At 42.0% G+C, this 26,600-nt stretch overlaps 1 protein-coding gene across 1 annotated transcript in view; it reads right to left on the bottom strand.

Moving 5' to 3' along the window:
• The window catches only part of PPP1R16B (protein phosphatase 1 regulatory subunit 16B), a 119,483-nt gene that overhangs the window by 25,113 nt on the left and 67,770 nt on the right, over positions 1–26,600 (bottom strand). Inside the window, exon 3 of the mRNA XM_044440241.1 lies at positions 513–583. Within this exon, the coding sequence (XP_044296176.1) occupies positions 513–583 (71 nt within the window). The remainder of the gene's footprint in view (positions 1–512; positions 584–26,600) is intronic.

A 26,600-nucleotide genomic window follows, 5' to 3' on the forward strand; every position in this document is an offset into this window, starting at 1 on the left:
CTGTTTACTTATTGCTAGCTCTTAGGGAGAGAGCAGGGAATGCACCCAGCAGGGAAACTAGCATGGGACAATTGGTGGTGGTAGGTGGTCACAACATCCTTGAAGAATGCAGTAAAGGCCTTGAGGGGTGGCACATGGCCCCTGGGCTGCACAGTGTGTACCCCAATCCAAACCTCTGTGCCAGAGATGGTAGAAAAGACAGGAAATTCGGTGTGCAAGAGTGGGCCACAATTTCTCTTTCTGGAAGATTCTATGCTATAAAAGAGGGACAGCCTACTGAGGATATAACCAACTTTCCAAATGCCTAGCAAGGGAAAGATAACTTGATTTATTCCAATTACTGAGGAACTCATCCAGAGAAGCAGTCATGATAATCTATTGCAAACTAATGCTATCTGCAGCTCTAGTTTATTACTAAAACACCACTCTGACAGCATGGAAACCTGCTGTGTGAACATTTTCCTTCATCTGACCCTGCCTAATGTCACATTTCAGCATTCCTAAATGCTTACCTGATGCAGTGCAGTTAATCCATCTTCATTGCACAGGTCCGGACTGAAATTGTTGTTCAATAAATAGCAGACTGCAAGACACAAGACAGGAAGGTTTATTCTCAGGAAACATCACTATTTTCACCTTCAGATAACTGGTTGCAAAGAGACGTGGCTAAATGCATGCCCAGATAAACTAAATGTGTTATATGTTAGGCCAATATAGTCTTGTTGATGCCAACAGATTGGAAAACACCTTTCCACTTAGTTTCCACAGTTTTTCAAGTACAGTCAACAATGCATAGTTCAACTACCACAAGTTGCAGCTGATGGCCACCAGCTTGGACAGTTTTAAAAGAGGATGAAATGAATTCCTGGAGGGGAAGGCCACCAGTCATTACAATTACTTATTACCTCCAGTATCAGATTTAGTATGTCTCTATATTTCAGGTGCTGGGGAATACAGGCAAGATGGTGGTATCACATTCACGGGGGCTTCTCACAGCTAACAAAAGCTGAAGAAACTGGGGAAGCCAAAATATAAAGTATCCCAGGGCCTCTCCAGCCTTCCTCACTGCCCCTCTGAAATGTCATTGCTAGTCTTCTGAAACTGGCCGTTGCCTCTGCTGCCCTTCATCTGCTTCAAATTAGTATGAGTCTCTTGCGTTCTGCTTGCCTCCACAGGGTTGTGGCCTCACAAGACCCTCTTGCTTTTGTTGCAACAGAACAACATAGCCTCTCCCTGCTTTCTGGAAATCATCTTAAGAGGATTCCTAGTGAGGGTCCTTTGCAAGCGACTGAACTGTCCAGATGGCAGAAAATGCAAGGTTCCCTCTGCTGAGAAGCTAGCTTTAAAATGGCTCGACATCAGTGGTTTTCAACCTTTCCTCAGCTGCAGACCAGCAAAAACAGGAAAACCACCTTGGGGACTGTCGAGGCAGAAACAAAAAGCACCATACACATAATACATCATTCTGTGTATTAATTTCCAAACATAATACCAATATATATATATATATATATTCCCAAAACCAGAAACCAGGCAACAAAAAATGCCAACAAAAGAACAAAATATTGAAATAGGTACAGCATGGCTCCCACCAAGGCATCTCTCCCCTCTCCAGCGCCACCCCTAGGGGTACCGGTACACCCCCCACAAAGCGAGGAAGAGGTGGTAGCGAGATGTAGTCCCCCCATGGACCCCCATGGACAAACCGGCGGCTGAAAACCACTGCTCCACATGACAACTCCAGTCTCAAGTAGTTGTGTTGCTGCTATTTGAAACTACCAGAGATCTTGACTTATATTTGTTGGCTTATTATTTCACATATTTGAAAGATGCCAATGTCAATGAGCTTTTAGCTGTATCTTTACTTCTCTTGGCCATCCCATAGAGTTCTTTATCTAGCTTTTAATAACATCTTTATTTTTTTAAATGAGAAACTATGATCATTTTAAATTGCAGAACCACCTTTAAAAAAGAAAATAATCTTTCTCCTGCATTGTAACAACAACAGTACGCTTAAGGACGGCAAAGGAAACTCCTCAGCAGGGCTGGTCCATGCAATCTCTAGCCCAAGTGGAACCTGCAACTAAATGTTGCAGTATGGAGTGCACCTGTTCAAGGTTCCAGCCAGCCTTGCCCTCCATTAGGATACTCTGTAGCTGTTTCCTAGCACCACTGAGCAGAACAGCCACTCTGTCTCAGCTTCCTTAACACATTTTCTGCAGTGAGCAAAAAGGCAGAATAGAGTGGCAGGAAAACACAGGAGGATTACAGTGGGAAGATGACAGTTCCTCTTTAGATTACACGTCAGTGTGGCTGCAAAAAAGTAAATGCTATTTTAGGTTGCATAAACAGAAATAAGAACATAAGAAAGCCATGCCAGATGAGACCAAAGGTTTATCTAGAGCAGCACTCTGCGCACACAGTGGCAAACCAGCTGCCCACAGGATCCCTCAAGCAGGGTGGGTGCAAGGCCTCCTCCTGCCCAAGCTCCTCAGCAACTGGAGTATGCAGGCATGCCACCTCTGGTGAAGGAAGGCAAGGCTGGTAGCCTCTTCCCTGGGGAATCTGTCCAATCCCATTTTAAAGCCTCCAGACTGGTGTCCTTCACCACTTCCCATAGTTTATGTACTGTGTGAAGCAGTCCTTCCTTTTATCCACCAATCAGCTTCATGGGATGACCCTGGCAAGTGTTTTATGAGAGAGGGAGAAAAATGTTTCCTCCTCTACTTTCTTCACACCATGCATTATTTTAAACACCTCTATCACATCTCCCCTTACCTGCCTTTCTCCTAAGCTGAACATGCTGGTTGTCATAGCTGCTCCAGGCCCTGATCATTTCCGCTGCCCTGCTCTCTCCTTTTTCCAAAGCAACAAGATCCTTTTTCTGGTAAGGCAACCAGAAAGGAACACAATAGGCACGCCAAAGATTTCTGCAAGTATAGCTTCCAAATCATGTGGTTCCCCTCTATTCAGCACTAGTTAGGCGCAGTCCTGAGTACTGTGCCCAGTTCTGGGCTCCACAGTTAAAGAAAGATGCAGACAAACTGGAAATGGTTCAGAGGAGGGCAAAAGGGTGATCCTGGGACTGGAAACAAAGGAGAAATCAAAAGAATGGGGCATGTTTAGGGTTAGGGAAAAACTGAAAGGAAATATGATAGCACTGTTCAAATATCTGAAAAGTTTTCACATAGAGGAAGATGAGGATCTCTTCTCCATCATCCCAGTCTGCAGGACATGGAATAATGGGCTTAAGTCACCAGAAGCCAGATTCCAGATAGATAGCAGAAAAAAAATCCGGTTAGAACAATATAGCAATGGAACCAATTACCTAGGGAGGTCATGGTCTCTCCCACACTGGAGGCATTCAAGAAGTATGTGAGCAGCCATTTGTCAGGGATGCTTTAACGTAAGAGTCCTGCATGGGGCCAGGAGTTGGACTCAAAAGCCATACAGGTGCCTTCCAACTCTACAATCCTATGATTCCCCATAACAGTCCATGAATAAGGCAGAGTGATGGCATAATAAAAGCCCTATCTGTATGTACCCCATCTTCTACAAGCAGGGAGATTTCTAAGTGGGGGCATTCAGAATGATGACTGTTCTTACCTTCAGGCTTGGGATTCTACCACTACCCAATGGTACACTATCATTGTATGTAAAGTGAAGACTGGCAGCTTCAGTATGGTGGGCAGCCTTCTCCCTTCCAGGCAGTCCTCTAACAGTATAGGAAAAGGCGTATTCCAGCTCTGCCTCCCTCCATTATCATTCCCTGGTTTTCTAGGGTTCTTAATAGCATGGAGTGCCTCCATAGATAGCAGAGGGTGCTTCAGTCAACCTCCATGTGTACAGGGTGGAACACTTGCATTCTTTCATGCATGGAGCTATCCATGGGAGTAAAACCCATTCAACATTGCAGGATTTATTCTGGAGGAAGCATGCATAGGATTAGGCTGTGTCACAAATCAGTTGCCTGTGGTTTATTTGATCCCCAGCATTTTGTCAGGGTAAGTATTGATGAGCTAATGAAAAGGCCAGCCAGTAGTATCATTATTATCATTTCCTCTCCCTTTGGAGTGCTAAGAACCCATGCTACTTAAGAACCAATTATTACGTTGATGGAGGATCGCTAAACATTAGGGAGAATGCAGCCTACACAATTAAGAGCTCAAAAAGGACTAAATGGGCACTCATAAAAGGTTATAGGCTGTGGACAATGCACTATGTAAGATATTCTCAAAAATTACAACATAAAACACATCTGTTAAAATCTAGCTCTCTCTGTCCTATTATTTCCTATTATAAGCAAGTACCTTAAAAATGGATCTAAACTGCTACTTGACTCTAAAGCATGGGTCCTCAAACTACGGCCCGTGGGATGGATCCAGCCTGACATGCCCTTTCATCTGGCCGGCGCCACCATCTGCCGAGCGTGGGAAGCGGTGGCTTGCTCACTCGGAGATGGTTTTGGACACGTTGGGAGATCTTCCAGCGAGTTCAAAACTATCTCCGAGTGAGCAAGCCGCCACTGCCACCTGCCTCCCCCATGCACGCGCGCGCTTGTCGCTGCCTTGCAGCGTGGGCTGGAGGCGGTGACTTGCTTGCTCGGAGATGGTTTTGGACTCGCTGGGAGATCTCCGAGCGAGCGAGTCGCCGCCACATGCGCCCAACAACGCCTTACTGGCCCGCGCGCCCAGGCACCTCCCCCCACCATCCCGCACCACCTTTCAACTGGCCCCCAGATGAAAAAGTTTGAGGATCCCTGCTCTAAATAAATTTAAGTCATAGAGATCAAGGCTCCATCTAACCTTCATATCTAAGGTCACCTCAGTCTGGTGCTGAAGTGACCATCTGAAGCCATTAGGATTTGGACTTTGTTATAATGAATGTTCAAAGAAGTGCCATGGTCACATTTTGTGATCTGGTAAACACACACAACAGTATCAAAACATGAGTGGACAAGTGGCAGCATCACAATGCATGTTAGATCATTCACAAGACCAAAAAAGCATCACTTGCATTTATTACCATAAAATGGTCATTCAGACCATTGTCCCATGATTATCACTTTTTCTCAGAAACTGAGAACTGCAACCTACTCCAGACATTTGCAGTGGAATGAGTTAGGAATATTTCTTAAACATTGTCCTCCAGTTGTGCAGGGAATATGCATTCATTTTCATTGCTTTTATCAAATTACACTTATATCCTGACCTTTTTCCTCTTGTAAGGAACTCAAGGTGGGTTACCTAATCCTCCTCTCTATTCAAAGAACAACACTGCAAAGTAGGTTAGGTTGAGAGTTGGTGACTTTGCCAAAGACATCCAGTGAGCTTCAGGGCTGAGTAGGAACTAGAACCTCATTCTTCTGAGTCCTAGTTTGACAATCTAACCACTACACCACACTGCCTCTTTTTTCATGAGTTTTATTTGCAAGAGAGCAGTATATGAATAACAGGTTTTTAAGGCATGTATCTACTGGATACTACACTGTTCTTAAAACACACAGATCCTTCTTCTCTACAAAATAGTAGGCTGAATTAGATAAAATTCATTCACTGGCGTGCATGTGTGTTTCTGTGTCTGTGCACATGTACCCTCACACATACAGAAACATGGAGGCATGGTTATGGAATTCATCTTTGTTTTTCAAAGGCTCTGATTGACCTTGTGTACTACAGAAGGGCTACTCAAGCCAACTACCATATTTTAAGCTCCCTACTATCTCCTGTTTAAACTGTTGATTTACATAAAATGTGTTAAAACACAGAGTTCTCAAACACCCACTAATTACATGCTTTGTATTTTTTTAAAGTGAAGCATCCCAAATGGGTTTGGTCGTTAAGAGAAATGCCTAGGCCCAGATCAACGGTGCAACAAACAACAGCAGTTCTTGTAAAGTGTGTTATTGCACCATTGGCGTTAGAAATTCTTCACGTTCTATGCACTGAATTTTCTAAATGAGACAAGCATTCCACGTAGATTCAACCCTCTCATGGTATAACAGGTTCTCAGTGCTGCTGAACATCTCCCCCAGCACTGGGCTAGTTTGTAGCAGCATGAAAAACTGCTGCAGCAACTTCTCATGGTGACAAGTCAGGCAATTCTCAGGAAAAAGGACAAGAAAGTAGCATTAGAAAGGCACTGCGAGTTCCAACAAGAACCCTGGCAACCAAGATGCTAAGATTTGAATCTTATTCCATTTTGTCTGCACAATCACTGTGCACACACTCTGAGCAGTTGAATATGAGTTAATTTATGTTTTGTAATTATATTCCACCCTTTATTTATTTAAAATATTTCTGCCCCGAAGTGGGATCCAAGGTAGTTAACAGCATGCCAATTAAAAAGTAATTAAAACAGCCCTTAAAAACAAATTACTGTTACATAAAGCTAACAAAACCGTTCACACTACAACCAATAGATTAAATAACCCATTGAAAGCATGAGCAGCCAAATCCCTTTGGCTCCTCTTGGTCTGACTTCTTGGAATGCACAGGAGTAACAAAAATACAGAACCAGCCCATGCAAAACAATGTTGTGGGCAGGGCCAGGAGGTATGGCTATAATCTCTCTACCCATAGCACTAAACAGGGAGATTCTGCTGGCATGGGTAATTTGCCTAACTAGGGGCTGGCTCCAAAAGGGTTTCTTTTACACACTTAAGAACACACCAAAGCAGCAGATCAGCCTAATGTAAAAACTGTCAAATCATAGTTACAGCCATGATCAGGGTCCAGGACATAAACAAAAAACCCACCAGTACTTCCAAATTTCATGTGATTTACTTAGATCAGGGGTGCGGAACTTGGGTTGGACTGCAATTCCCATCTGCACTGGCCAGCATCAGGCAACAGTGTGGGATGAGAGGAGCCTGTCCTGGCTTAGATATTCTCCCTGGCTGAGCATACACCTTTCAAACCAAAAAATGAAATGTGCACCCATTTTGGCTCAACCCTACTTTAAACATCTTAGGCATACCCCTAAAAAAGAAAGGTTTTTCCATTTCTTTTCAGAACAAAAATTGAGAGACATCTTCAGATACTCAATAGTATTTACATCAGATGATATGATATTCTTACACACTGAGCATTACTTTTTTCTCTTTTGTTCTCATATTCCTCCCTTTTCCATCCCTACAAAAATCCAGTTGGGCAGCCAGAGCTTAACCAAGTGCCTCTGGCAAATGCAGTTCGCTCACTCTCACCAGTTAGGCCAGCTGTGCGACCCAGCCAGCATATATGAATTTTTGTTTATGCTTCTCTTCCTAGCTAACCACACCTTTTTGCCCTCCTAATAGGAAACGACCGATGCCTCACTCAGCTGCAACTCTGGTTTTCTCTTATTTACTTTGGATGTGATTTCCATTAGGATGCTTAATTCAATCTGGCTCATTTAAAAGCCATTGTGTACTAATGACCTGGGGTTCTATAATCAGTGGGCTCTGCTTCTAGAGATATGGCCATGCTGCTTTGTAAGAGATTAAATCTCACTAGTTCTTTTTACCCTTTATGTAATAATTTGGAAATAAACTAATCTTGCCAGTTCTGTTCTTTCCTCCGCTGCATGATATTTCAGTACCGCATCCATGTACATCAAAGTCAGAAGAACCCTGCTGGTTCTGACCATAGATTCAGCCCATCCTCCCAGTGGCAAGCCAGTTTTATTTGAGAAACCTAGAAACAGGATGCACTGTTCACTCCCAACATCAGATACGCAGACGTGTACTGCCTCTGAACACTTTGGTGCTATGTAGTACCATGGCTAAGACCACGGATAGCTCTGTTTACCGTGAACAGTTCTAATCCAGGACTAAGCAACCTACTGCCCTCCAGTTAGTTTTCGCCACAATACCTCCATCAACCCAAGCCAGAATGGCCAAAAAGCAGGAACCATGGGAGTTGTAGTCAACATTTTCTTGGCCTAATCCTTTGTAAATGACATTTAATAATTATAATAGCAGCTATCCCCACACTGTCTGGAGGTTAATTCTATATTAACTAAGCACTGGCTGAAAGGCTACTTTGCTCTGAATTCACTGCTGATACATTTCCTTGCTTAATGCTCAGTGCTGAATAGCTGATAACCACAATTTCTCTATTCACTTTTTTCTGTTCTGTTTTCCATAAGACACTGGAATGCATCAGGAGTGCATTCAAGAGCCAGTTCACACTACCCTGGACCGCAGCTGTACACACACACACACACGTTTCTAGTTGCTAATCACAATACAGTTGCACATATTGATGATACCCTTGTCTGCTTTAAAGAAGGTGGCAGAGGTGTGGTATAATGGTTGAACAGGATTCAACCCATGTTCTAGTTCCTAGTCAGTCATGAAGCTCATAGGGTAATTTGGGGCTAGTCACTGACTCTCACACTGACCCAACCTCACAGGGTTGTTGTAAGAATAAAATGGGTTTAAAGAGGTCTGTGTAAGCCTCTTTGGGTTTCTTGCAAGAGGGGATATGATGCATGCAATAAATTAATGTCACAGGGTGTTTGTTTGTTTATTTATAAAATTTGTATGCCGTCCATTACTTGCGTCTCTGGATGGCTTACAACATAAATCAGAATAAAATGGATAAATTGACTATTCCATGCTGGCTGTAATTAACAAAATACAAACAATAAAATTCAATTACATATTAAAATATTGATTAAATAAAAACCTGGCGCCGAAAAACATATAGTGACGGCGCCAGGAGGACCTCTCTGGGGAGCGCATTCCATAGTCAGGGTGCCACCACAGAGAAGGCCCTCCTCTGGGTACTTATATGGATTAGATGCACTAAATGATTTTCTAATATTTTCCCCCATCACACCCAAATTCTTGTAGTTAGGAAGCTACTATGAACTAAAAACGATGGCTTACTAAGGAAACTCCTTATATTGACCCCAAAAAAGGCTCAGTAAAGAGAAAGGAATACATAGCCATGTTTTTTTAAAAGGTTAAAAGATGTGGCCCTTAAAAACTGGTTTAAACATTTTTGAAACACAGGCTATTCACCCTGTGAAAGCTTTGGGTGTGCTGTAATCCATCTGATATTTTATTACACTGCACAACACTAAGTCTTGGCTTCCGAGGCAGGGTGCTCAGCAAGTCCTGCATATTTCAGAGCCAATGCAGGCCAGTTTCCAGTTGATGGATATGATACTATGAATGGGGTGAGTGTAGGTGAGATCATGTTTGTGCTGGGTTGGCATTAGGACTGTTTTGGTTTCCTGCTGCACCTTAGTGCAAGCAGCCAAGATTCTGCAACAATGCTCTGGCAAAGTATCAGCAGCCCAGCTTTCAATGTGCAAAGAATTGTACAATCTTCCCCCGCCACACATCACTTTAAGAGCTATTCCGTGTTTCCCAGAAAAGTCTGGAAATTGTAGTTCTAGGAGGTGATGGAAAATTCTGGGCATTTCAGTTTCTAGGATTCCTTGGGCGAAGCCAAGACATTCAGACCAAAACGAATTTACAGTGATACAGACCGTTCAAACTGCTAGAACTACTATCCCAGTGTAAGTGCCTGGACTGCATGCCCGAGGCCTCTTTCTTAGAGATCAAATAAACAGCACAGATGTTATTCTGCCATGTGCCTGCAAAATCTATGCAGGAGGGAACTGAGCAGCATCCACGGACCCTATCACTGTCATGGATGGCTCCACCACCAAATGCATGGATGCTGGGAATGGAGTCAAGCACTCTCCGATGTCAGAAACTGGCAGACAAAAGGCACAGTCCACACACACAGGCATTACTTTGCTGGGAAGCATTTCTCTTCTCTCCCTGCCACTGCTATTTCCTACTTTACAACTACTTCTGCCTTCCTAGTATGTTACAGGAAAGACAAAGCCTGCATTTATGAGCCTTGCCACAGTGAGAAAGGCTGAGTATGTGCAGTTGTCTACTTCAAACACACGTCAGTCAGAGCACCATGGTAAGAAGGAGTAACCGAGTAAAATGGAGTTTGCTTCTGCAGCCCTGGTGTTAAACAGCAAGAACAGCAAGTTTGGTTTTAGAAAGGGATAATACTGCTGCAATCCCATCACCTGCCAATCTTATGGATGGTTAATTGTGGAAGATCCAGGGCTCTGCCACTAATATGAGCAGCCCTTTAGAGTGTTTTAACATTGAAACATGGGACCTTATCTAGCAGCACTTCAGAAACCAAAAGGAGAGTGCTGACATGGGAGTGCTTTAATTTGTTGGAGCTGTTCAGACAAAATGGAGATAAGGTTTTTTTAAATGCCTTTTTTGCACTAGCCAAGATTGAGCATTATAAGCATAAGCGGCCTCAACCCATGTGTTTGGGTGCTTTGCTCCAACCCTTCATGTTTGGATCTGAAGCTTCCATACCTGTTTTGCAGTAAATAACAGTTTGCCATTTCATCCCAACTCAGCAAAATATGGTTGCAGCAAGCCACAGCTTGCCTGCAAATCAGTAGCATACCATAGTTTTTCAGTCTGGTTTGTGGAAGAAGTACTCATATGGTTGTGTAAACCACAGCCTGCCAGTATTAGGCAAAATCGGAAAAGAATAGTCTGCTTCCAAATCTCAGCATGGCAAAGATGGACGAAGCTCAGAAGCGTGAGGCTTAAGGCTGTTTGTGCTTGTAACAACTCTTCTTCAGGCTTAACCAAATTCATCAAGAAGCAGCTAAATGAATTTTGCATGCTTATTTGCAAAAGTTGCTTTAGGGTCTCCGCTGTAACAAATAGCATGCAGAAACATTTGTTTCACTGGGAGATTTTTACTGTTTAAACTTGAGTCCTTAGCTTTGGGCATATAACTGCTTAAATGGCCCTGTACCATGATATACAGTTGCAGTTGCTTCTGGTAAATCTGAGGTATTCTTTTTATCTCTGAAAGCATCCCTTTACTCATCAGGGCTGGCAATTTCCAAATAGCTGCCTCAAGTCTGAATGTACCTTGTTTATCACAGACTCCATGGGGCATGGCCAGTCTCACCTGCTGGCCAGGAATCCAGACATGCTAACAAAAGATTCCTCAACATCCAGACTTCAAAGTCTGCAGGGACTACCTCATGCCTATCATGCACAGACTGTCTCATCAGTTACACGTACTACACAATATGGTATAGCTGTGCAAGGCTTTGGGCCTCCAGAGGACCATCTGTTTCTTTCCATGTGGAAGAGGAAATCTCATGCAGCTAAGATAAACTGAGAGACTGATGCTTCATTCCAAGGATATCTGTGTTTCATTTTCAGGGAACTTGCCTGACAGAGACTCTCTGCTTTCAGATTACTTCTTAATCCTTAGGTGTTGGTACTCCTTAGAATATGCTTGCTTGGTTGACCTTTCATTTACATTTCAGATTTTCATCTGCATGCATTGCTCCACTGGGCCAAAATGCTTAGAGCACACATGCTGAGCCCAAGACTTATGAGTGAAATACAGCCCACCTGGTCTCTCAATTTGACCTCCTGGGGTTTCCAGAAAGCCCCTCCTGCTTTTCCCCACCTGCCAATTATCTGTACCTTCGTGCAGTTTCCCACGTACCCCATCCCATTTGAAAAGACTGAGATGCCTCTAGTAAGGATTAACTGCTAACTGTAAGAGCTTTGTGCTAAAGTATTTTATTTATTACAGTTCTATACTGCCCAATAGCTGAAGCTCTCTGCATGTTTCAGAACAATTAGAACCATAAAATGCAATATAAAGGTCTACAGTGTGAAATAAAAGAGTCAAAGTAAACCTGGTGGCAATGCAAAGATGTAAAATCCAGCAACAGAAACAGAAAGCCTAAAATTCCTGGAAAAGTAGGTCTTCACGTATGCCAGAAAAAGAATATAGGCAACCAGGTGAGCCACTACTGGGAAGTTCACTCCACAACTGGGGCAACAGCAAAAATGTTCTATCCTTAGCAACAACCCAGTTCGCTTCCCTTGGCAGGGGCTCCCAGAGAAGGACTGCTGAGGATTGTCCTAGAGCCTGGACAGGTATATATGTGAGGAAATGATCCTTCAGAGAACCTGGCCCCAAGGCATTTAGGGCTTTGAATATTAATACCAGCACTTTACATCAGGACCAGCAATGGCCTGGCAACCAGTGTAGGTAGCAACATATTGGCTTAATGCAAACCATTGTGGCCAGAGCCAGCTGAGGTTTCCAGACCATTTTCAAAGCAACTGCAATAAAATGGTTACCAGAGCATGGAATAATTGTAGCAAGGCTATCCCTCTCCAGATAAAGACACGGCATATCAACCAAAGATGATAAACGGTGCTGCACACCACCAAGTCCACCTGTGCTTTTAGTGGCAATAGTGGATCCACCCTCAAACTATGAGCTTCACCCTTTAGTTGGAATGTAACACTCTCCAAAATAGGCTAACTATCACTCACCTGTGTGGGTGAACCACCCATTAACAGGAGGTCGGTTGGACTTTTGGCCACGGCCTTTTTACTTTCAGCCCTGCCCACCAAGAGCATCTCATTCAGTGCGCATGGCTTGAAAGTTAGTTTTCAACAAGCTGCACAGTAAGTTATCATTAGGCATTGCATAAGCATATTAATGGTACCCCCTTAACATGATAGCAGTGCTTACAGCTCTCTGAAGACTGGATGATAGGTCTGATATACAGTTGGTTTGAGACCTGATCTGGGATGGATCATTCTCATGAAACTACTTGCTTATAAGGCTTTTTTTACTGGGATTTTTTTGTGGGGGCGGGGGGAGAAAGAAACAGAAAGAGACTGGTGAGAAACAGAGGACGTGCAAGAGAGCAAAGAGAACAGGTACTGACTGAAAAGGGAGGAAGAGTCAAAAAGTGATCCAGGAGCAGCAATGTATACAGTGAAAGAGGGCGTATAAGGAATATTGGGCCATTTCTGTTTTTCTACCATTCCGTGTTTCTTCTCTCTATATCCCTCCTTCTTTTAGTATCACCTTTCCATTTCATGCACATACATTTTAGGGCACAGGTTTGCTACCAACGTGATTAGTAGATAAATAATATTTTAATGAACTAAAATGGACCCTTTCCCTCCAGTCTACAGGCTCTATGAGCAACTGTGTGCAGTTTCTCTCTCCTCACACCTTTTTACAAATACTTATAAGAATGGCAGATAGAAAGCACCATTACAGAAATAGGCATGTCCTCCCATGTGTAAGAGAAGAGGAAATGCTAAACGCTTGCATTTTCTAAACACAAACAAGCTAGATTGACACCTAGTAAGCCGCCTACTGCCAAACAGAGAAATGGTCCATCTAACTAAGGGATGGAAATAATTTTTTCTGTTGAGGACAGCATTTCCCCAGGGTCAGTATGCATGCTGCATGCTGGTAATGGGCAAGAATAGGGATTATTATTATTATATGACATTTCTACACAGCACTTAGCCAATGTTCTCTGGGTGGTTCACAATGTCTTAAGTCACCTATCCAGATTTCAACCAGGCCTGACCCTTCTTAGCTGCCAAGATTAGGCTATATGGAACCCTTAGTTTTAAGGCCACCCTTTTCTCATTCTTTTTTGACACCGCCTTCTCTCTGTCCATATCCCCTTCCTCAGTATCAATGCGTACATGCAACACTCCTTTCTTTCTCACTGTGTGTTTTTTTGCCACCTCTTTCTCCCCCACCCCACTTTTCCTTCTTCCCACCCCGCACCATTCTGGACAGAAGTCTGAATGGATCACTTACAGGGGGCCTTTGAAATTAGGTCCTCATGAAATGTGGCAAAGGGCATCAGGTTCCCGATCCAACTCAGTATTGTCTAGGAGGTTGTTCTGGGGTTTCAGACAGGGGTCACTTCCAGTCCAACCTGGAAATGCCACAGACTGAACTTGTGGGTTCTGAAGGCACAACATATGCTCAGACAGCTCTTGTTTTTTATTTTGTTTTTCACAACTACAGTTGAGACAGGTATGATTAATCCACAAAAGTTTTTAATCAGATAGCAATACTAATTATTTTAAATTCATAAGGGATCATGCTAGTCCCAAAATGGTTAAAAAGAGGCATACAACTCTGTCCTTTGGTGCATCTGTATTGCCCAACAAAAATTAGTATTTAGGGCGCCAGTGATGAATTTGCCCTTTCAAAACTTAAAAACCACTTTTCCTTAAGCTTTCTTTAATTCTTCATCCTCCTTTGAAAGTTTTTTCTTCCCTGTTGTTAAGGCTGCCTACACAAGAAACTATTTTCTAGCCCATTTCTCTCCCTGCATGCTCAAAGTCACACAAACTGCAATCTACTCCACTATTATTAAGTAAAATATATGCCCATACCTCCCGCATTAGGTTTTTGTGTTGGAGGTTTTCTGTCTGTAAAAGTAGCCTTTTTTATAACTGGAGAGAGAGAAAAGCACACAAACAACAGAAGCTGACTCACTGTTTCAGGGCAGAAACAACGGGGCTGATTGCAGATCAAGTAATACAGAGTCTACCCAGGAAATAAGCTACAGACTCTTTACACCTTGCACTGCATGGGATCAGTTAATTTGCAAATACAGCTGGCCAAAAGTTGCTTGTAATTGAGCACATTTTCTGCTTAGTTCATGTCAATGATGGTAGCACAATGTATACATTGAGTGATGCTCGCATGGCGGAAGGGCTAAGTGCATGACCTTTGGGCCAGAAAGCTCCCCACCCACCAGTTCAAATACCACCTCTCTATGAGGTCCCTAGAACAGAAGGCAGATAATACTTTTCAGCATAAGAGGTTAACACTCTTGACTTCCATAAGTGGGAAAATGTTCAAGGGGCACAGTGCTCACCCAGACTTAATTGGCTTTCAAAGAAGATCAGTAGAGGCTTAGCGCATGTTGTAATATTTGAACTGACTTAGATATAGGGTGTGTGCAGGAAGAGTCGAATAGCTTTAGTGCTCTAGCAGACAATTCACAATTCACTCAGATCTTCTGAGAGGTTATCCCAAAATATGCTGGCTTACAAAGCCTAAACTCAGCTAGACTGCCTATCTTTGTCTCCATCTTTACCCCTGTGTTAGTTCTTATTGCCACTTCCCACACTTAGATGCCTAGCTTATATCATCCTCAGCTATGAGGGTTGGGGTGTGGAGTCTCCCTCTCAAAGGTTACTTAGAAGACTTAAGGACTATGATACAACAATTCATTTCCATGGGAACATATCACTGGACTGCCCTGGGCTATTAGCTTAAGACTCTGACCAGGTATTGCTTCAAAGCTATCAATAGTGCTCGGGATATTCCCAGAAATCCAGGAGTAAACTATAATGTTACAAAGTGGTTTGGGAGCGGCATCACTTCCCACGGAGAAAGTACGAATTTCCAGAAATGTAAATGAATAAATGTACGAACAGCAACTGCTCTTTCCAACCATCTCCAGCATTCTGGGAAATTCATCTGGCTCCTCTCTAGGCAATCCATACTGACTCATTCATACAGTCTACCAGCAATTTGGTGCTATCAGAAAAAGCTTTCAAAGGGCCCTGGCTTGCAGGTTCGCTCCTTTCCCCTCCGGAATAGTAGTTGGCTCTTTCCTTTTCCTGGCTTGTGGCAAACCACTGTCTGCCATTTCACCTGACATTGGAAACTACGGTTTATGCTTGCCCAGCAAAGCAAGATGGGAAAGCACAATTTGATCCTAGGTCACAGTTCAGGTTTCAGGACAAATGCAGGCTATACCTTGCCAGTTCTGACAATAGGCAAACTATGGGTTGACTGCAAACAGTAAAGAAGGGTGGGAAGCACTGTGCTAAAGGGCAGGAGGGGGAGGACAGACCAAGCAGCACTTTACCGCGAGGAATGCATGACTTATGCCAGTGCAAGCAGCTGTAAACTCTACTGGGGGAACAGCATGGAGAGCTGCTTTTTACTGCTTTCCATTCCCTCTATACTATTTTCGCAGCTTGAATTCCCCATACACATTTGTGCACACGCACACATGCACAGGAATTTGGATTGGGAAGAGAAGCTTGGCCAGGAGGCTTGCTGGAAGACTTTGGGCCAGTCACTGACCTCCCTCACAGGGCTGTTGTTGTGAGGACAAAATGGAGCTGGGAGAGCTGCCTCGAGTTCCTCACAAGAGGGAAAATGCAATATAAATGCAATGCGATAATAGTAACATGGGGACTTACTGGCTGGGGAATATGGAGAATTGTGAGACTTTTTCCTTCAAAACAGGCACAGAATTATGTCCTTAATGTATCATCCCAAGAGATGATACCATCAGGATATCTTATCACTTTAAAAGTGTTTGTGTCAGGGCAGGGAAAGGGAGCTTGCTTTGCTCAGCCACCTACATTTTATCTTTGCCTGAAGGCAGGTTTTCTCTGATGCTATAATGAACTGTATACTTATGGAACTGCAATGCACAGAATTATTTCCAAGACTATCCCCAGCAGTTGCTTTATCTGAAGAATGAGTTGTGAAACCATATGTTCTGATGAGCCTGGGAAGCTCTTTATCTCAGCAGTACAGTCAAACCTATTTAAGCAAATGCTTCTTCAAAAAGTGCTCTTGCGTTAACCCAAAACCTATTTGGGAAGAGAATGTAAAGATTTAAATTAACTTCAGGCTATGTAAGCCCAGTGAACAAATCTCAGGGTCCAGGAACTGAAAGGCAAATATACAAATTGCACCAATTGAAATTGGGAGGCTAAATGGTACTTTTTAAAAGAGCTATTAGCTTCATAACTTAAATATAGATATCATCAGCAAATTTAGGTGCCGAAAGGTTTCAATAAAGGAAGCTGTTCGGAAGTTTTAATGTCATATTGATAGTCCTGATAATTTCTGATGATTGGCCAACATTGGCCACATAGCATATTTGTTAACATATAGTTAAAACAAAACTTATGAGAAACATGCATATACTTTGTCACCAGATCTCATTCATCTGTACCACTATCCAGCCATTTAAGCTGGTCCCACCAATGACCTCTGCACCACCAGGGTAATGTTTATAGCACTGAACTGGTAGGTACAGCCAATCACAAGCTTTTAAGCTCCTTTGAGGCATTCATTCAATGGTGAATGAATGCATGGAATGGGAATGGCACTGCAACAGTAAGCACCCCCTTGACCTCTACACATTCATTTTAACCACACAACACAGACCCTTCTCTCTTTTCACAATCAGAAGGCCGACTTTAAAAAAATGCACCTGATTTCATGGAAAAGTTCTAGGCAGAGGATCAAGCAGAAAATAAATGCACAGACGTAAAGGCAGGATCCATGCATTTTATTTTTCTAAGCCTTGTCCGTATTTCCATAATGTACACCTATGCTGCTGTCACAATAAGGCTTGGTCAAGGTTGTGCCAAAATGCCCCTCTCTACTGTAGGCTGAAAATCTATACGGGCATTTCAGCTGTTTATTGGCATATATGGAGCAAATTTCAAAATGGGACTAATTTACATTCCTTGCCCCTGCTGCACCAGAATTTCCATGGGAATGAGGCTGTGTGATGACAAAGATTGCTCCTAACAGGAAGGGAGGGTGTGGGGAATTCATTCCATATTCAGTTTTGTGTTTTTGAACCACTATGCAAACCAAAACTTAATTATCCTTCAAAATTTGCCTTTCTACAAATTCTGCAACAGAGTGCTCCAATCTAAACATGCATACAAAAACATTTATATGAGGGGAAATAAAATGCATCACGACAGGAAAATTGTCTTGCAGAAATGTCTACATTAGACAAAAATGAATATGACAGAAGAAGTGGGCACAGAAAAACCTATGAAATGTCTTATAAATTAAAAAATAACAACTTTAAGTTTGGGACAAGCCAAACTTCAAACTTGAGAAATGGTTAAAGTCTGAGAAAACTTGACTGAAGAATGGAAAAACGAGAAGTGAAAACTAATATGATTCAGCCATCCCCAGACCATAGCACCAGTCTAACAGAAATAAAATTAGTCACCTTGCTACCGGGGGAAGAATGCATCTACAAGGAGTCCCGCTGTTCTTGCCCCCAGTGTGATACAGGTGCCAGTGGCACGCAGAAGTGCATTATATGTCCCCTTTCATCTCCCCAATGCACTGAGTATTTGTCCTGTTGTGCAAGAAGTAAAATATAGTGTCACCAAGCCTCCAATAATAATTTGCTTTTGGATCAGGTGTATCTGCTTAGGCATGGACCACAGCTCAGCCCTTGCTTTGCGTGCAGAACAGCCTAAGTTCAGTTACAGGCTTCTTCGGTTATGAAAGAAAAGGTAGTGGATGATGGGGAAGCTGCTGGAGACCTGCTACCAGGCAGAAAGACTACTAATATTTATTTTATGTATTTCTTTATTAGATTTATATCCTGCTGTTTGTTTAGTTCTTTCAAGAATGCTAAGAGGCTTACAACATTCTCCTGCTGCTCTCAGTCTTATCAACCACAACAACCCTGCAAGGTAGGTTGGGCTGAAAGTCTGTGACTGGTTCAAATCACCTAGTTATCTCCATGGCTGAGTGGGAACTAGAACCCAAGTCCCAGACCTGCACTCTTAACCATTAAACCGCACTGGTTCTCCTAGATAGAAAGAGCTGGTTTAAGGTATGTGCACATTTCTTATCCCAGAATTCTTTAAAAGAGAACAAGATAGTTATTTGTTTTTTGGAGCCAGGCAAAGACCTTTTTAGTCAAACGTTATTTTAATTGTGAATATTTACTTGTTTATTTTATTTTTTGGCCAGGTCGACTCAAATTATATTGTTTTTATATTGTGTTTGTTTATTATTGTGAGCCGCCCCGAGGCTTCGGCGAATGGGGCGGCATAGAAGCTTCCTAAATAAATAAATAAATAAATAAATAAATAAATAAATAAATAAATAAATAGTGTGGAGGATGAGGCCATCAATGGCTTGTAATCATGATTGCTATTTGCAGCCTCCATGATCCGAGGCAGGGGAGTACAGAGTGCCAGAGTGGCATTGTGCTTAGTTCACTGAACTGGGACTTGGGATATCTCAGTTCTACACCCACTTTCCCATGAAACTCATTGGGTAACTTCGGGCCAGTCACTGATTCTCAGCTTATCCTGGGGTCCCCTTCAGGAACAAAGATGGGATATAAATTCAATAAAAAAAATAGCAAAAACAGGCGAGGTCCTTTGCCCTCTCTTCCTGCTTATGGGCTTTTCAATGGCAACTGGCAAGTCACCAGAAAGTAGGTCGCTGGATTTGGTAAGCCTTTGGTCTGATCCAGTACAGGGCTCCTTATGTTTCTTATGGAAAAAATGTTTTGGAGTGAAGGGACAGAAGCACAGACAGTTCAACACTGCCATTATTACACCAACCTTACAAAGTGTGCATCTACATTCACTTTGTGTATCAAAGTTTCATTCTGAGGAGCTTAAATCCAGTAATTTTATTTTTTTAATGAAAATGAATATTCAAAATCTTGCTATAGCAAAGTTGAAGAAGAAAATACACTGCCCTGTCTGCCAGTTTAGCAGTATCCTTTTTTTTTGCACATTTTTATTAAGATTTTAAACTAAAAACTAAAAAAAAAAATCATCAATTACATCGGACGTATTGGGTCAGCCCCCTATAACAACCTTTTCAACATTCTATAATCATATTCAAATCAATTTATAAAAATTTAAAGACATCTTTATATCTAAGCCAAGTCCCATTTCTCCAGCCAATCATAAAAAAGGTCCCAAGTTTGATAGAAGTCAGTATCTTCTTTCTCCTTCAGTAACAGAGTCAATCTGTCCATTTCTGCACAGTCCAGAATCTTTTTTAAAATCAGTTCCTCAGTGGGTACTTCCTCACTCTTCCAGTACTGAGCAAGCGCAATCCTCGCTGCTGTGATTAAATGTAGCATCAAATACATTTCTTGTTTGTTAATATTTTCCGGTATAATGCCTAACAAGAAAATTTCAGGTTTAAAAGATAAGGGTTTTTGTAGCATTTCCTCAAGCATTTATGTATTTTAAACCAATACTTTTTCACATATTCACAGGTCCACCACATATGGTAAAAAGTACCCACATCATGTTTACATTTCCAACATCTGTTTGACATATTTGGAAACATCTTAGCTAATCAACTTGGTGACAAATACCATCTATAAAACATTTTATATAAGTTTTCTTTATACCAAGTTGCTAAAGTTACCTTAGTATTTCTCTCCTATAGCTTTTGCCACTTTTCTAATTCAATATTATATCCAAAATTTTGTGTCCATGTTATCATAGTTTCCTTAACCTGTTCCCCTTCCATCTTCCTGTCAAGTAAGAACTCATAAATTCTTTTAATCATTTTCTCATCTGTTTTTAGCATCACTTGATCAAAGGCTGTTAGATCTTTATGAAACCCCCATATTTACAATCTTTAGCATATCTTGATTGCATCTGCACCTTATACCACCAAGAAATATTGAGTCCCTGTTCTTGTATGTCTTGATCTAGTTTCAGGCCTCCATCAGTTTAGCAGTATCCTGTCATATCAAGTATTTGTTGGTAGTTACATGAATAGCAGGATTACTCAGATTAACAAAGACAACACAGACCGTTCCCAAAGGTAAACAATTCATCTGTAATTTCCTAACAATTAGTCATGTTCCTCAGGCTTTATTTTTTAAAAGTGCTAAACTCACAAGGTCTCTCCTCTGCCATTGTGACCAGATGAAAGGCTATGCAGAGTGTACACAGATCAAGAGTATGATACATCACACACTTATGCTTTGCTAGGCATTTTAGGACCATTTCAAAGATGCTACTGTACATATCTGGATGATCTCAAACTATACACAGTGGACTGCATCGCACTTCAAAACCTACAAACCCCTCTAACGTTTACATGTGCATCCATTCCCATCTTGAAAATACACCATGCAACAGATGAACATATGAGGGCTATCAGTAAAGGTTACTCAAGACTAGAAAACTACATACACTTGGGAAAAAAGATGTGCTTGCTCAGTTTTTTTTCCTTGCAAGGAAAGCTGGACTTTGCCATGGTCCTGCATCTACTCAGTCCTGTAGGTCATGGGTAAACAGCATCTGCCACCACTAAGCCTTTTGTGTGGCTTGCACTGCTCTTGCTGAACTAGTTATGATAGCACCCACAAAAGGCCAGTGTAACTCTAAAAATGAGCTTCCTGAATGCCTTCATTTAAAACTAAGCTGGCCCTTTTTGGTGCTTGTCACATTTTTGCCACTAAGTTTCAGAAAAACTACAAATGATGCCATTGAATTTCAGTGATGTGGCAACAGTGCTTTAGCCACTTGTGAGTTCAGGGGTGGAAGAGAGAAGCACACCAGAGCCCCAGATGTTGCCAACCTTTTAGTGATGAGGATTTCCTTTGGATTGGAGGGAGACAGCTCCCTTCAGTAAATTTTTGACTAGGGTTTTTTTTAAATCAATGGAAAAGCCAAAGCTTCCTGCTTCCTGGGATCTTGCAAATCCTTGCTTTCCACAGGGAGATCCTGTCTTGTTTTCTAAATAAGTGGATGGGCTTCTCATCTCAGGCTTAAGAGTAATAAAAGAGTGAGGGAGAGAAAGCTCGCCTGATCATAATTAGCAAAGCAACCAAAGAATTCCCGTCTCACTGTCTGCAACATGATCATCCATGCAGCCTGACACCATGTTAACAGTCGGCCTGTGCTTACAGCAGCTGCTGTGAAGAACAAGCTTCAGAAATCAACAGCAAAGAGACAGGCTACCACCTGCAGCATTTTACACATCAGGCTCAAACTAGGGTTGGGATGCAAGACCTGCATAGGTTTGAAATATCAATTCATCCTTTTTGTTTCTACGATTCTTTTTCTATACCATATGGACATTCCTGGTTTGCAAGATCCCATTCTGATACCTTGTCTGATGGCTGCCAATCATAAAGAATACTTTCCGAGTGATTCTGCTGAAAAGAAGATACCATCATAAAAGATAAAGAAGGGAAATGCTATTTTTCTAGCATGCTACATGGAACCCTATTGACCCACAGAACCCAGAGCCAAATTGGATAAGATACAGAAAATATGTAATTTGATCTCGTGGAGTTCACTGAAGAACAAACACCAGCCATCACTGAAGGGCAGGGAGTGGGGAGAAAATTATTCTGAGGGAATTATTCTGTAGTACCACCACTCTGCCTCCAGGTCAATGCAAAAATCATAAAATGGAGGGCAGCTGCAAGGCAAAGGCCTAAATAAACCATACTGGGGTAGGGGGAACAACCAGGCTTGATTCAGAGTAGGCATAAGCCCTACTAGTTTGCTGGGCCTCAGCAGCTATATTAATATCTGCCATTGCTGGTCCTGGAGCCTTGTAGAAAGGAGGCTGAACCAGCAAGTCTCTGCATTGAGTGTCACTTAAATTCACTAGGCGGCCATAGGAAATTTAATTGCTATCAGTCTCAGATCTGCAAAGTAAGAATTGACCTATAAAGCAGGGCTGCTGGAAGGACTACAACCAGATAATGGATGTGGAACACATCGCCATCATTATTAAATATTAGCACCTACTATGCTGACCACACAGATCTTCCATTTCCCCCCGGAGGCATGCCAATGTTTAGGCACATTCTCCTGTGTGACACTGTAAGGGGTTTCAAGCTGTAACTGTTGTTGATGCAGAACAAAAAGCTGAAAAGAAGCAGGGATATGGGAAGTAAAAGGTAGCTCTCACAACTGAATACACAACCCAGGAAATGTGGGGAAAGGAGGACTTTAAAATCCTCACTGTTTTACAAAAGAACTATAAAACCATAAGTGTTTGGAAGTGTTTTAAAACCTGAGCTTCTGTTAAAATAAGCATAAGATATTTAATTGCAGAGGAAGGTTGCATTTTCTGGTTACAGTTCTTTGTTTTTCCCTTTTCTGTTTCCAAGGTTAACATCCACAGTTATTTTACCCTTCCTTCCTTCTTGATATTTCTTTCTTGTTTCTCTGCCTAGATGATTGACCTCAAAAGCTTGTAGTGAGGATGCAATGTGAAAAGAAAAAGCATGCTCACTGGCTTAAGTGCCTAATTTCACAGACTTTCAACACATTCCCGGTTTATATCAAGCTATACTTACATCCCGTTACTTTAGCTCAGAGGAGCTACTTCCATAAAGCTCGGACTGGCTTCCTATCCAGGCAGTGATCCTGCTTTAGTTCAACTATGCCCTGACTATCAGATGGTGACAGACCAAATTCTGTTACCTGAGCTATTGGAAAAGGGCAGGTAAGAAAATGTAAGAAAGCATTATTGCTTGATAACCTGCTAGCATTATCGGTCCCTTCCAATTCTATGATTCTATAACTTCTATATCTATTAACCACAGTTTAGTATGTCAACTGAACCCTAAACTTGGTTAATGTCAACTATTATGATTTTTTAAACAAGCCTGCTTCATAACAAATGGGCCTGTTAGCCCAAAATAACACATTAGGTATTTTCCTTAGCATACTGGTTCGTCATGAACCTTGTCAGCCTGCTAATCACTACAGTTCACTCCTGCTTGGCTCCTCCTGCCAGAAGGACTAGCTAAACAGTGACAAGCCTTGGCTTCTTTATTGTGACATCTGATTCCAAAGCTCTGCCCTGTATCTCCCCTAACAGGTTCCTGGCCACTGGCTTCTTTCACAACTAAACCACAACTAAAATGAACCAGCATTTCTTGAGAACATCCAATACAATAACCTATAGTTAATCTTTACAGAAAGCAAAAGCTTCCAAATCCTTCTTCATGGCCACATCAAAAGAGGAGGAGGAAATGTACAAGTCCAGGAATTGCTGCAGCTTGCTCTCAGAATGCTAAACTGTGGTATACATTTGAACATGGCCTGTATGTCAAACACCTGCAGGAGCAAGTGATAACCTGAAGTCATGCTTGCTTACTCAGAAGTAAATCCAAGTATGTTCAGTGGGGCTTGTTCCCAAGTAAGTTTGAAGAGAATAGCAACCCAAATACAGTTCTGTTATTCAACTAATTTGTTTTGCTCCAGATGCCTGGTTATTAGAAAGCATGGGACCCATTGCATTTGATTCAGTAACTGTGCTATATTCATTAACCTCCTATTAGGTTGTCAAGATTAATAACATGGGGAAAGAAGATTTAATCCTATGCATTTTGTGGTTGTTAATAAGTCAACACTAGTTCCTCTGCACAGAAGAGAATAAGCTGCCATTTCAAAAGTTGCCATAGAAAAGGACAAAGATGCAACACTCAAGGCTGGCTATTAAGATATTACTTAATCCCGCAGTGCAATGTTTTGTCCTCAAACTTTATAGCATAAACCAAACAGCTTTTGACACCAAAGTTGATCTCAGTAAGTTCATTAAAGTTAATTAATGCTTAAGTGGCTGCCTATGCGGCTTCACAGAACAGAGAGATAATTACATGCTATGGACATAGATCACACTAATGTTCACGGGAAGCCATGAGTCACTTCTAATTAGGAGGCAAGGGCTCAGATTTATGTGGTGAAATTGTGAGGGTTTGGGGGGGTTGTTGATTTCTGGTTTTTGTTTTTAAACAGATCAGATCATTCCTTTTTCGAGACAGCCAGCTTCTTCAGTTCTGCAGCCTTTTGAACCACAACTTCACAATGAGAGTAACTGTGGAACTAGTAGCTTGGATCTAACTTAGCTGGATCAAGGCTTACCTGCAGTGCTTCTTGGAACCCACATACCTTTATTTTTAACACTGATGAACAATGTATGCATGGCAGCTTGACTGCACACTGTCATGTCAAAGGAATGTCAAGAGGTTTTAGCAATGGAATGCATCACTCCTTTACTGTACAGTATTGAGCAAAATAACTGCATCTCTTCAAGTGCTATTATTAGCTCTAATTGAACCATCCCTGGTAAACAAAGTGAAAGCAGTAGCTTATAGATCATGGCATGGGGAGAGACTTAACAGCTGTTTTAAATGTTCTCTTCCTAGGTTCTGTGAAGGAATTAAAGCTTACTTGCCTGAGAATAGTCATTGCTTCTTTATCCCAGTACAGCTTGGTGAACCTAGAAGATCCAATTCAGAGGGATAGTTTTTGACCTTTAGGACCCTAAAAGGCCTGGGTCTGAGGGAAAATAGGAGCATACTTTCCCTAACTCTTAGAGTGAACTGTTGTTGTTATTTTCTATATCACCTAATAGCCAAAGCATTCTGGGCAGAGTACAACAATTGATGAAATATACTATGACTCTCTCATTGCTTCATACAAGGTATGGCTGAAGAGCATGAAAACTAGTGTTTTTTCAAGTTACAGCTGTGGAAGGATCTTCCAAGGGAAGGTCTGAGAAAAGTGTGGGGAGGAGGGGGGGAACGACTTCTACAAGTACTTCTCACTTTCTCTTATGTTGGCCACTCAGCCAAACTTGCAAATGGGGTGGGGGGTGTCTGTTGTTTCTGCAGCATGGAGAACCACAGGTATGCTGTGAGATTCAAAAGGGCTGAATGAGCTAATTCAGAATCCTTGAGTCCAAAGAAAGGAAAATACAAATACAGGGAAATACTCTTATGCCAGGAGTCCAGAACCTCAGATGAAAACGAGATCACCTGGGGTCTCACTCTGGCTTCCCAGGCCAAGCTCCCTTCACCTGGGCCCATCCCTTTTCTCCAATCATTGATTGTTTGGGGGCCTCTTGGCTTTTGTGCAGATTTTCTTCCAAGAAGAGTGAAATACCTCCTGTAAGGCCTAATTACTGGCAGTAAGAGTGCCTGTGGAATGGAATTTGGCCTTCAAGTGGGAAACAGGTTAACACCCCTAGCTTAGAACATTCCAAGTTTTTTCTCTTAGAGCTGCTTCCAGTAGATATGCTGCACCAGCAGTAATGAAATTGGTTTTTTTTTTTAATTCTAATATTACTAGAATGCTTAGCAATCATCAACATACACACACACACACACACACCAGGCATGAAATAAAAGATAAATATATTCCAGAGCAATGATCAATGCAGTCCATTATCACTCCAGGACTAGAATGAATAGTAAGTCACAGTGGTTATTTTCATAACATAATGAGAAGGCAAAAAAACATTTCTGTTCTAAAGGCAAAGCTCACATCCTACTGAGGTCAATTGGTGCTTACCCTTTGAGATGGATGAAAAGTGGCTTACACCATTTAATAAAACCCATCTCAGATTGTGGTCAGTTTAGAGACTAGCTGCACTCCTGCAAAAGTAGGAACCAGTCTTCCATACTTCCCATGAACATGTGAACACACTGAAAGTCAATCAGATGAACATGCACTGGAAATGTCTGGAAAAGCAAGGGTCTCCAGCTCGTTCCTCATACCATGGTTACAGCACAAATCACATACTAAAGACACCCATCTGCAGTGTATGCCATGAAGCATGCGATTTCTACATGCCCTTTTCATCTACCCTGTGAACAACGCTGGATTCCTGTAGCATGTGCACAAAAAGCAAGTTCATATGATTCTGTCGTATGTTAAAACAGTACCGCACAGGCTTCCCCCCATCGCAACATGTCTGGCCACAACACCAGCCAGAACACATCAGGAGGGATGATGCTGATGAAGCATCTTATTGAAAAAATGAGTTCCCAGTCCACTCTTCACTTTAGTTGCCTTTTGCGGTGCCTTTCCTACTACCTTCACAAGAGCACAACCAGGATGATGACTATAAAAAGACACCTGGGAGGACATTCTTCAGGTTTTACCGAGAGAGCTAATAAGCCAGACTGATCCTGACCTGCCATGTTAAATG

The sequence above is a fragment of the Varanus komodoensis genome, unplaced genomic scaffold, assembly GCF_004798865.1.
Source record: "Varanus komodoensis strain SLA01 unplaced genomic scaffold, ASM479886v1 scaffold37, whole genome shotgun sequence".
Taxonomy (NCBI): Eukaryota; Metazoa; Chordata; class Lepidosauria; order Squamata; family Varanidae; genus Varanus; species Varanus komodoensis.